Raw genomic sequence first — 12601 nt, forward strand, 5'->3', positions numbered from 1 at the left:
TAAGGATGGGCACGTTACAACAATATGGGGAACATTACTAAAAGATGTTGGTCAAAATTTCTATATAGTGCTAATTGTAAGACTTAGTTACAAGAATGGAATAAAATATATAAAAAAAAATGTTTATATTTAAACAAAGAATGTGCGCGTTTTCTATAATGAACAAGTGAAAAGTTCAAAATCAGTGATCCCAAGGTGTGTAAAAAACAATAAAATATATTATATATGGTACCAATAAAAATGTCACTTTGTCCTGCAAAGAATGCGGCCCCCCAATTTATTTTTTTCCTCTGTGCGGCCCATACATCCAGCCGAGTTTGAGACCCCTGCCTTAAAGTAAATAAATATATGATAATGTCAAGGTAAAATAAAATGACTTATCGCTCGGTCCATACCCCTATGACTGTAAGCCAGTGGCTCCTGGGAGGTTCACCAGTTTCATTGATTTACTGTGCATGCCCAGGGTAGGAACAGTGACACCGTTTTCGGCCAGCCCAAGAGTTGTAAAGAGCTGAAGGTGCCATTGCTCTAACATCAGATAGGGCCGTAATTGTAATAAAAGAGAGCCGAGTGTAGAAGAAATAGGTGGCCCTCACCCCGATCCATAAAAGTCCTTTATTTTGTTTGCTTAAAAACCATAGATGCAGGAGGATGCGGCCGCGCTGCTTCGTCCTCCTGCATCCATGATTTATAAGCAAACAAAATAAAGGACTTTCATGGATCGGGGTGAAGGCCACCTATTTCTTCTACACTCTGCTCTCCTACGTATGTCGTCTATTTGAAGGTTTAGCTCCACTTTCTCCATGTGACCAGTTAGTGCTCATTGTACTCCTTTTTTGTCCTATGATGAGTTTGGTGGATTAATGTTGCCAGATCTATTTCACTGGTTGTGGTCACAATTGTAATAAAGACCCCCATCTAGGCAAGTAAGTATGTGTGTAGGGAGGGGGGCAGCATAGCTGCAATTGTTTTGTGACAGCATGTAATAAAGACCATTGAGGTTTTTATTACAAATATTGTCCTGCCTCTTGACAGCGTCCCTTTAAGAACATTCTAAATTTTCTGTAGGGCGACTTCAATTACATATAGTGTAATTCTGGCTTTACAGCAGTTTGGACGCTTTAATTATGCTATAGACCTCAAGCAATCCGCAAACAAATCTACTTCACATTCACTTCATAGTAGGTGGGCCTGTCTGCTCCCAAATGCCAGGGCTGATTTTCAGTCCCAGTCCGGCCCTGGACTTACACCCATTCATTTAACTCCTTAATGGGAATCCTTGTGAGAATACTGTGATTAGGGGCAGAAACCCTGATTTCAGAGTTGTCACTTACTTTACTGGGTCCTTTATTTTTTTTTTTATTTTTTTTTTAAAAAACAACTGTTTTCTGTGTTGCACAGCTACAAGTTATCTGAATGCTGAGCTCTGTATAACCCCACCCAGACCACTGATTAGCAGCATTCAGTCTACAACGTACATAAGCAGAAAGCTGCCAATCAGTGGTGTGCACAGAGAGAACTAAGGGGTACTTCTCACATAGCGAAATCGCTGCTGAGTCACAGGTTTTGTGACGTACCAGTGACCTTATCAGCGATCTCGCTGTGTGTGACACTAAGCAGCGACCTGGCCCCTGCTGTGAAATCGCTGATCGTTACACACTGTTCTGGTTCATTTTTTGCTCGTTGATCTCCCGCTGTGCAGCACGCATAGGCGTGTTTGACGGCAGGAGACCAACGATATGAATGAGCAGGGAGCTTGCGTCTGGCAGCCTGCGGTACGCTAGTAACCATGGTACACATCGGGTAACTAAGGAAAGCACTTTGCTTAGTAACCCGATGTGTACCCTGGCTATGTGTGCAGGGAGCTGGCGCCTGGCAGCTGCGGACGCTGGTAACCATGGTACACATCGGGTAACTAAGCAAAGCGCTTTGCTTAGTAACCCGATGTGTACCCTGACTACACGTGCAGGGAGCCGGCGCCTGGCAGCTGCGGACGCTAGTAACCATGGTACACATCAGGTAACTAAGCAAAGCGCTTTGCTTAGTAACCCGATGTGTACCCTGGCTACCAAGCAGAGCGTCGTTACACGGGTCGCTAGTGGCTGATCTCTGACCGCTGTGGAGATTTACCTGATTGACACCTCACCAGTGACCATTTAGAGACACTCCAGCGATCACGGCAAAGTCGGAACGCTGGTCGCGTCGCTTAGTGTGACGGTACCCTAAGAAGCAAGAAAAGCACAATAGGGTGATACCATATTACAACTATGTATCTGTGCTCACCAGATTAAGTTGTATATCACAAAGAACTTTAGAGTATATCAGCTGGTGACAGTCACATGAGGAATGATGGAGGAGAGTTGTAGGAAATATGCATGACAGCTATCTGTGCTGCTGGAAGGTGAGACAAATGGGTGGGGAAAGAAAGAACAAAAGGACTCCTTGTTTTTTTCAGTAGGAACCTTCACAGCTGCAATAGAAAAAACACCAAAGCTATGCAGAGCTGAGCTCCTTCAACATGGTCAGCATAAGTATGAGCTATAGCAGGCATAGGGAGGAGTGAGGAGAAGGCAGTGGCTGCAGCTGAGATTACAACTTGGTACCTGTTAGATCACTGCAGAATAGATATTAACTAGGTGTCACAAACCACCGGGGGGGTCACTCAGAAATCCCCCGCGCTGGCTACCAGTACGTCACAATCGGGGGGTAACAAGTGGGGGTCACCCCTCCTTTATACCTCCCGACCGACAGACAGAGCACGTGACGCGCTCTCTAGCGCCCCTCTTATAGTCAGGCCAATTATGGAATTGCCCGACAATAAGCAAGGAGGCCGCTATACTACTTATGCCGATTATTGAAGGGTCCCCGGTGAGAGTAGGGTATATATTCCCCCGACCTCCGCGGGCGGAATATATAAAATCTCCCCGAATCTCACTGGCCTCCCCACAATAATCCTTGGCACAACTCGCTGCCACCAACCGCTTCACGGTAACTATTAGCCGAACACACAGACGTGGGATTCAAGATCGAGATAACAGAACAGCCCAAGATTAATTATATAATTTAATCAGCCTAAAGCACACTAGAAACTACAATATATACAATAGGGAATCTACAGAATATACATATGTCAGAGTACAGTTACAATCAAAGCATGGGTTACAAACAGGCATACACAGTTCCAGCAGTTACCTTGTTGCGTCTGGCCACAGGGGGGCGCTGTACCCAGGTTTCTAGGATCCTTCCCACAGATGTTTCCTACACGTGCCCCCAGCGAAAAGAACACTGGAAAATGGCCGAAGTAGGGTTATCAACCTGGGCAAATCCAGGTCCCCTCCTACCTTAGTGACCTCAGAGGGAGCACTGCTCCACCCCTGGCTGGAGTTATGGACAAAATCCACAACATGGAATATGGCCATAACTTTGCCTGGGAGCGTCGTAGGCGGACGCCAACGCTCTCATTGTGACAGCTATGAATTTAGCTACAGAATGAGAGGACTCGTGACTTGTCTACTAGTTCCACATTGGCTGATATCACGCCTGGGGTATTTCCCAAGCTCCCGCTCCCATAAAAAGGGTGTGCCAGCATCGTCCGCATGCGGAGACACCATTTTTATGGTTGCCGTATTTATCGGAAATATGGCTTGCGAGATATGAACCATTTTTTACTGGAGTCGTTCTGTCTAGCTAGTTCCATAGCCTTGCTAATGAGATACAACTCTTGTTACAGGGTGACGGCAGGGAGTCATCCTGTGTCCATTGTTCCCACACCACCTCATCTCCATATCACAGGAGATGGCCATGGGATTTGTTGCTAAACCAGTTGTGTGAAGGAAAGGGGGGGTGACACCAGGAGAGGGCTTCCTGACATACTTGAATATCATGATTTATCGTCATATCTCCGGATTTACCTCACACCTCCCCCCTTTTGAGGGCGCTAGGGGGCAGCACACTCCGGTGTTCCCCCGTGCGCCCGTCCGCGACCTCTCCTTGTCGGGACAGCCCGTCTGCGTTACCGTGGTCACGGCCCCTTTTGTGGCGAATGGTGAAGTTGTATTGCTGGAGCGCAAGGCTCCATCGCAACAATCGCCCATTCGTCCCAGAGACGGTGTGCAACCAGCTGAGGGGATTGTGGTCCGTCTCCACGATGAAGTGGCGCCCGTATAGATAGGGTTGCAGACGCTGCAGGGCCCACACTATGGCCAGGCACTCCTTCTCCATTGTGGAATAGGCCACTTCCCTCGGTAACAGCTTCCGGCTCAGGTACAAGACTGGGTGCTCTTGGCTCGCAGAGTCCACCTGGCTGAGCACCGCACCGAGGCCGAAGTCACTGGCGTCGGTCTGTACTACAAACGGCCGCGTGAAGTCGGCTGCCTGTAGCACGGGCGGGCTGGACAGGGCGTCCTTTAGGGCCCGGAAGGCTGTCTCGCAGTCCATTGTCCAATCGACTGCAGAGGGCAGCTTCTTCTTGGTGAGGTCCGTCAAGGGCTTTGCCAGGCTACTATAGCATGGAACAAACCTCCTATAGTACCCAGCGGTCCCCAAGAAGGACATCACCTGCTTCTTGGTCCTGGGGGTGGGCCAGGATGCGATGGCCTCCACTTTCTCAGGCTCGGGCTTCAGTGTTCTCCCGCCTACCCGGTGACCGAGGTACTGGACCTCGCTCATGGCCAGCTGACACTTTCCCGGCTTGATGGTCAAACCTGCCCGGTGGATCCGCCTGAGCACCTGTGCTAGATGCTCTAGGTGGTCCTCCCAGGTGGGACTGAAGACGGCAATGTCATCTAGGTACGCGGCCGCGTACCCTTCAAGTCCCTTGAGCAGGGTGTTGACCATCCGCTGGAAAGTGGCAGGGGCATTCCTCATCCCGAATGGCATCACCGTGGACTCGTATAGTCCAAATGGGGTAATAAAGGCAGAGCGTTCCCTGGCCTTGCGAGTCAGGGGGATCTGCCAATATCCCCGGCTCAGATCCATGATGGTCAGGTACTGAGCCCCGGCCAACTGATCGAGCAGGTCATCGATGCGTGGCATTGGGTACGCATCGGCGACCGTGACAGCATTGAGCCCCCTGTAGTCCACGCAGAACCGAGTGGTTCGGTCCTTCTTAGGGACGAGGACTACAGGCGAGGCCCAAGCGCTGTTGGATGCCTGGATCACCCCCAGCTTCAGCATCTCGTCAATCTCCTGGCGCATGTGTTGCTGCACCTCCAGGGAGACCCGATATGCTGAACGCCGGATCGGGGGATGATCCCCAGTGTCCACGTGATGGACAGCCAAGTCAGTCCTTCCGGGCTGGTTGGTAAACAACCCCCGGAAGGGGTGTAGGGTGGCCCACAGCTGGGACCGTTGGTCCTCCAAGAGCTGGTGGCCAACCTCCACATCCTCAATGGATCCGCCTGCCCTAACCTGGGCTAGCATATCCAAGAGGGTTTCCGCTTCTCCCTCCTCGGGCAGGTTGCACACGGGGAGCGCACATGCCTCCCGCTCATGATGTGCCTTCATCATGTTCACATGGAAGGGCTTCCGCCTTCCACGGGCAGGGTCCAGGGTGACCAGGTACGTCACAGGGTTGAGCTGCTGGTACACGAGGTATGGGCCTTCCCAGGCTGCCTGAAGCTTGTCCTGTGGTACGGGGACCAGTACCCACACCTTTTGACCCACTTGGTAGGTCCTCTCACAAGCGTTCTGGTCGTACCAACGCTTCTGATCGGCCTGGGCTTGAGCCATATTGTCGTGTACCAGTTGCGTCAAGGCCTGCATTCTGTCCCGGAAGCGCATGACATACTCGATAACCGACACTCCAGGGGTGGCCAAATCCCCTTCCCAAGCCTCTTTCACCAGAGCCAGGGGGCCCCGCACACGTCGCCCGTACAGGAGCTCAAACGGTGAGAATCCTGTTGAGGCCTGTGGAACCTCCCGGTAAGCAAATAACAGGTGTGGGAGATACCGCTCCCAGTCACGCCCATGGGAGTCGACCAACATCTTAAGCATCTGCTTTAAGGTGCCATTGAACCGCTCGCACAGGCCATTAGTCTGTGGATGGTACGGGCTGGCCACCAGATGTCGCACCTGGACTTGCTTACAGAGGGCCTCCATCAGCTGGGACATGAATTGGGTCCCCCGGTCAGTGAGCATTTCCTGGGGAAAACCCACTCGGGAGAAAATCTCCAGCAATGCGGTGGCCACCTTGTCAGCCCGAATGGACGACAAGGCCACTGCTTCTGGGTACCGGGTGGCATAGTCCACTACCGTCAGTATGAAGCGTTTCCCGGAGCTGCTGGGGATGGCCAGCGGGCCGACCAGATCCACAGCCACCCTCCTGAAAGGCTCATCGATGATGGGCAGAGATACCAGTGGGGCTTTGGGGCGTGGCCCCGCCTTCCCCACTCTCTGACAGGTTTCACACGAACGGCAGTAGGCAGCCACATCGGCCCCCATCTTTGGCCAGTAGAAATGCTGGTTTAACCTGGCCTTGGTCTTAGCGATCCCTAGGTGTCCGGCCATCGGAATCTCATGTGCGATCCGCAACAACTCCGTCCGGAACGGATAGGGTACCACCAACTGTCGGTCCCTGGGCCACGCCTCCGGTGAACCCTGCTGGACCGTGGCCCGGTACAGCCGTCCTTGGTCCCAGACCACTCGCTCCGGGTCCGAGTCCGAGGGAGGCTGTGCCGCCTGCTCCTTAAGAGCTTTCAGGCTGTCGTCAGCTTCTAACGCTGCCTGAAACCCCTGACTAGATGTGGCCAGAATCGACGAGACTGTCACATCTTCAGTCAGTACCCCGGGACCTGTGTCCTGGCCTCCACCTGACTCGGCTGCCACTTGGTCAGAAGGGGAAGAGCTATCGGACCTCCGGGAGGCCCCTTGGCTTCCAGCCCTCCCACTGCGGGTGACAGCGGCCACAGCCGCTGCGACCGTGGGTCGTGCCTGCTCCTCCTCCGTTCCTGACCAAGTCGCTGGTTCAGGCAGACCTACCTGGCTTCCTGACACCCCGGTTGTGGGGGAACCATGCACCGAGATCTTACCTGGGAGCACTTCCGCTCCTGGACCGGCCCCAATCTCACCTGCCTGTTCCCCTCCTGCAGCAACAGAACCCCGCTGTGAAATCTCTGGGGACCCCACATTTGCTGTGGTAGCCCCCCACCCCACACACTGGTCCTCCCCCTGCAGCACCCTGCTCTCTGCTTATCCCTGCAGAGGGCAACAGATCCCAGCTCACAGGCTGGTTACTTGTAGAGGCATTGTCACACCTTTCTCTGACCCCCTCCCCTCCTGTCACAGCTGCAGCTGCGTGTGTGTCTATGGTGTCTGTGCAAGCAGAAATATCAGAGTTCACTCCCTCCTCCCTTACATCATTCATAGATAACACATTAACATTGTCAGGAGTCATGTCAGTACTGGCTGAAGGTTCAGCCCTTGGGGGGGGCCCAAACTGGGAGGTTATCTGCCCCAAATCTGTCCCAAGTAGCACGTTTGCAGGGATCCGATCAGTTACCCCCACCTCCCTCACCCCCCGCCCTGCGCCCCAGTCCACATAAATGTCAGCAACAGGCAGCGCCGGGTCAGTGCCTCCAATCCCGGAGACAGCGAGGGTTTTTCCAGGGATCAAGTCTTGGGGGGACACCATCTCAGGCCGCACCAGAGTCACCTCCGAGGCGCTGTCTCGCAGTCCTATGGTCACAGACCGGCCGACGGTGACAGGTTGGAAGCTGTCCAGGGACCTACCACCACCCCCACCCACACAATACACCTTGGGCGGCCCTTGGGACGGGGACGGAGCCGGGGCCTTGGGACGCTGAGGGCACATGGCCTTGAAGTGTCCAGGTAGGTTGCACTGGTGGCACCGTCTTGGTTCCGCCACGGGCCTGGAGAGGGGAGTTGAGGGGGACACCCCCTGCAGTCTAGGGGCAGGTGGGGCAGTCGCAGAATTCATCTTACCCCCTCTCCAGGTGCTGCTGGTGGCCGCTCTCCTGGCCTCAGGGGCCCGGTTGTTGGTGTAGTCATCGGCAAGGGCAGCTGTAGCCGTGGACCCCTTTGGCTTCTGGTCTCGGATGAACTGGCGGAGATCCTCAGGGCAGTTCCACAAGAGTTGCTCCGTGATGAACAAGTCCAGGATCTCCGGTCCGGTGGAAAGCTGCAGGCCTTGGGTCCAGTGGTCGGCAGCTCGGGCAAGTGCCCGCCTGTGGTCAGCCCAGGAGTCCTTTGGTCCCTTCTGTAGGCTCCGGAACTTCTTGCGGTAGGACTCTGGAGTGAGGTTGTACTGTTGGATCAGGGCCCGCTTGATGGTGTCGTAGCCCTGATCTGCCTCAGCAGGCAAGTCCCCAAGGATATCCAGGGCCTTACCCCTTAAACGGGGGGTCAGGTATTTGGCCCACTGGTCCTTGTCCAGATGGTGCTGCAAGCAAGTCCGTTCAAAAGCAGTCAAGAAAGAGTCCAAGTCTCCATCCTTCTCCAGCACTGGGAAGTCCTCAACACGGACCTTTGGAAGTTTGGTGTCTCGAAGGTCACATGTGGCTGATGAGGGCCGGAGCTGAGCTAGCTGCAGCTGGTAGTCACGGTCTGCCTGTCGCTCTCGCTCTTCACGCGCTGCCTGCCGCTCTCGCTCCGCAGCCTCACGCTCTGCGTGCCGCTCCGCAGCCTCAGCGTCACGCGCTGCCTGCCGCTCTGCCCTGCGCTCTGCCAGGAGTTCCTTGTAGCCCTTCTGGTCTCCAGCCTGGAGAAGGGCCATAGCCATTTGAAGAAGGCTATCCGAGCCTCCCAGGCTCGGTGGAATGGCACGTGGTGATCTGCGGCACGCTGCAGAGCTAGGCGATTCACTGTCCCTTTCAGAGCGGAGGGCTGGCATCTGGCTCGTTGAGGAACCTTGGGTGAGCTCCTCCTCATCTTGTCCAGCAGTGCCAGGTTGCGCAATGTCCTCGGCAGAACGGTTTTCTGGCGTCGAGCTCCTGGAGGACTCGTGGGCAACCTCCTCATTGCTGTCCACAGCACCGTCCTCCCTCTCTTCGGCTCCTGCCTTAGCATTGGCCAGTTGCATAGCTCTGCTCCTGGTGCCATCAGCCATTCTTGCAGACTTTTGGTCACTGACACAGAACTGACACCTGATGCCTCCACACACCTTACAGTATCTGCACTCTGACACTCTAGTGTTGAGCTAGTCTGAAGACCCCAGCAGCCACAGCTGCTGCAGGCAGTCTTTAGTGTCTGGGAGTATGGGTCTCACACTCACACACACTATTATCTCGATCCCACCGCTATGCCACCAATATGTCACAAACCACCGGGGGGGTCACTCAGAAATCCCCCGCGCTGGCTACCAGTACGTCACAATCGGGGGGTAACAAGTGGGGGTCACCCCTCCTTTATACCTCCCGACCGACAGACAGAGCACGTGACGCGCTCTCTAGCGCCCCTCTTATAGTCAGGCCAATTATGGAATTGCCCGACAATAAGCAAGGAGGCCGCTATACTACTTATGCCGATTATTGAAGGGTCCCCGGTGAGAGTAGGGTATATATTCCCCCGACCTCCGCGGGCGGAATATATAAAATCTCCCCGAATCTCACTGGCCTCCCCACAATAATCCTTGGCACAACTCGCTGCCACCAACCGCTTCACGGTAACTATTAGCCGAACACACAGACGTGGGATTCAAGATCGAGATAACAGAACAGCCCAAGATTAATTATATAATTTAATCAGCCTAAAGCACACTAGAAACTACAATATATACAATAGGGAATCTACAGAATATACATATGTCAGAGTACAGTTACAATCAAAGCATGGGTTACAAACAGGCATACACAGTTCCAGCAGTTACCTTGTTGCGTCTGGCCACAGGGGGGCGCTGTACCCAGGTTTCTAGGATCCTTCCCACAGATGTTTCCTACACGTGCCCCCAGCGAAAAGAACACTGGAAAATGGCCGAAGTAGGGTTATCAACCTGGGCAAATCCAGGTCCCCTCCTACCTTAGTGACCTCAGAGGGAGCACTGCTCCACCCCTGGCTGGAGTTATGGACAAAATCCACAACATGGAATATGGCCATAACTTTGCCTGGGAGCGTCGTAGGCGGACGCCAACGCTCTCATTGTGACAGCTATGAATTTAGCTACAGAATGAGAGGACTCGTGACTTGTCTACTAGTTCCACATTGGCTGATATCACGCCTGGGGTATTTCCCAAGCTCCCGCTCCCATAAAAAGGGTGTGCCAGCATCGTCCGCATGCGGAGACACCATTTTTATGGTTGCCGTATTTATCGGAAATATGGCTTGCGAGATATGAACCATTTTTTACTGGAGTCGTTCTGTCTAGCTAGTTCCATAGCCTTGCTAATGAGATACAACTCTTGTTACAGGGTGACGGCAGGGAGTCATCCTGTGTCCATTGTTCCCACACCACCTCATCTCCATATCACAGGAGATGGCCATGGGATTTGTTGCTAAACCAGTTGTGTGAAGGAAAGGGGGGGTGACACCAGGAGAGGGCTTCCTGACATACTTGAATATCATGATTTATCGTCATATCTCCGGATTTACCTCACACTAGGGATGAGTGAATGTATTTGCCATTATTCGGTATCCGACGGATAACAGACTATTCACGCCATTCGGTATCCAACAAACAAAACAACATCCACTCCGACACTTTCATTTTCATTTCTGACTTCCTGGTACTCATTTTGAGAGAGAGAGAGGGAGAGAGAGAGAATACTGTTTCAGTCTTTTCCCATCCATTTCAGCCTTTTTCTGAGTCACCACAGCTCGCCGTTAGGTCCAACGCAGGGGTGGGATTCAGCCGGTTCTGTCCGGTTCTGGAGAACTAGTTGTTAAAAATAGCAGCCGGTTTCCAGAACCGGCAAGAAACAGCTCCGGCGACCCGGTTCCCTGTATTCATTTGTGTTAGTGTCTCTTTAAGACACTAGCACAAATGAATCCCCGTACCTCCACGCCGCACTTCCTGGTACCGTGGAGCCTGTCTGCTCCCTGACCCGGTGTGCAGCGACGTGCTGACGTTGCGGAGATGACGGCAGTGTGAGGAGGTAGCTCCTCCTCCTGCCGTCTGTCAGCGTCAGAGTGCAGAGACGAGCCGCAGAGGAGGACGGAAGACAGGAGAAGCTGACGGTGGCTGGAGGTAAGCGCACAGTGAGCTCAATCTGCAGGGAGAGGAGCCGCATTAAGATGGGAGCTATATGTGGCTATATGGGGAGAGGCCACATAAGATGGGAGCGCTATATAGGGAGAGGGGCCACATTAAAATGAGAGCGCTATATAGGGAGAGGGGCCACATTAAGATGGGAGCTATATGTGGTTATATGGGGAGAGGAGCCACATTAAGATGGGAGCTATATGTGGCTATATGGGAAGAGGAGGCCATATAAGATGGGAGCTATATGTGGCTATATGGGGAGAGAAGGCCATATAAGATGGGTGCTATATGTGGCTATATGGGGAGAGGAGGCCATATAAGATGGGAGCTATATGTGGTTATATAGGGAGAGGCCACATAAGATGGGAGCTATATGGGAAAAAGAGCCATATGGGACAGGATCTGCAGGGGAAAAGGAGCACATGGGATGAGATCTGCTGGGGAAAGAGGCCTTAATGGGATGAGATCTGCTGGGAAAGAGGCCATAATGGGATGAGATCTGCTGGGGAAAGAGGCCATAATGGGATGAGAAAGAGACAAATAATGGGATGGGATCTGCAGGGGAAAGGGGCCATAATGGGATGGGATCTGCAGGGGAAAGAGGCCATAATGGGATGGGATCTGCAGGGCGGGAAAGAGGCCATAATGGGATGGGATCTGCAGGGCGGGAAAGAGGCCATAATGGGATGGGATCTGCAGGGCGGGAAAGAGGGCATAATGGGATGGGATCTGCAGGGGAAAGAGGCCATAATGGGATGGGATCTGCAGGGGAAAGAGGCCATAATGGGATGGGATCTGCAGGGGAAAGAGGCAATAATGGGATGAGATCTGCTGGGGAAAGAGGCAATAATGGGATGAGATCTGCTGGGGAAAGAGGCAATAATTGGATGAGATCTGCTGGGGAAAGAGGCAATAATGGGTTGAGATCTGCTGGGGAAAGAGGCAATAATGGGATGAGATCTGCTGGGGAAAGAGGCAATAATGGGATGAGATCTGCTGGGGAAAGAGGCAATAATGGGATGAGATCTGCTGGGGAAAGAGGCAATAATGGGATGAGATCTGCTGGGGAAAGAGGCAATAATGGGACGAGATCTGCTGGGGAAAGAGGCAATAATGGGACGAGATCTGCTGGGGAAAGAGGCCATAATGGGATGGGATCTGCAGGGCAAAGGGGCCATAATGGGATGGGATCTGCAGGGGAAAAGGAGCACATGGGATGAGTTCTGCTGGGGAAAGAGGCCTTAATGGGATGAGATCTGCTGGGGAAAGGAGCCATAATGGGATGAGATCTGCTGGGGAAAGAGGCCATGATGGGATGGGATCTGCAGGGCAAAGGGGCCATAATGGGATGGGATCTGCAGAGGAAAGGGGCCATAATGGGATGGGATCTGTATGGGGAAGGTCGTCCGTTCCAATTTTAGCAGGGCTCCTTTAGTAATAATTTTTAAA

At 53.0% G+C, this 12601-nt stretch overlaps 1 protein-coding gene across 1 annotated transcript in view; it reads right to left on the minus strand.

Moving 5' to 3' along the window:
- Positions 1-2142: 2142 nt before the first annotated feature.
- Positions 2143-12601, minus strand: part of LOC142260486 (E3 ubiquitin/ISG15 ligase TRIM25-like) — a 46889-nt gene continuing 36430 nt past the window's right edge. Inside the window, exon 4 of the mRNA XM_075331955.1 lies at positions 2143-2222. Within this exon, the coding sequence (XP_075188070.1) occupies positions 2143-2222 (80 nt within the window). The remainder of the gene's footprint in view (positions 2223-12601) is intronic.

This window comes from Anomaloglossus baeobatrachus, unplaced genomic scaffold, assembly GCF_048569485.1.
Source record: "Anomaloglossus baeobatrachus isolate aAnoBae1 unplaced genomic scaffold, aAnoBae1.hap1 Scaffold_111, whole genome shotgun sequence".
In the NCBI taxonomy this organism is placed as follows: Eukaryota; Metazoa; Chordata; class Amphibia; order Anura; family Aromobatidae; genus Anomaloglossus; species Anomaloglossus baeobatrachus.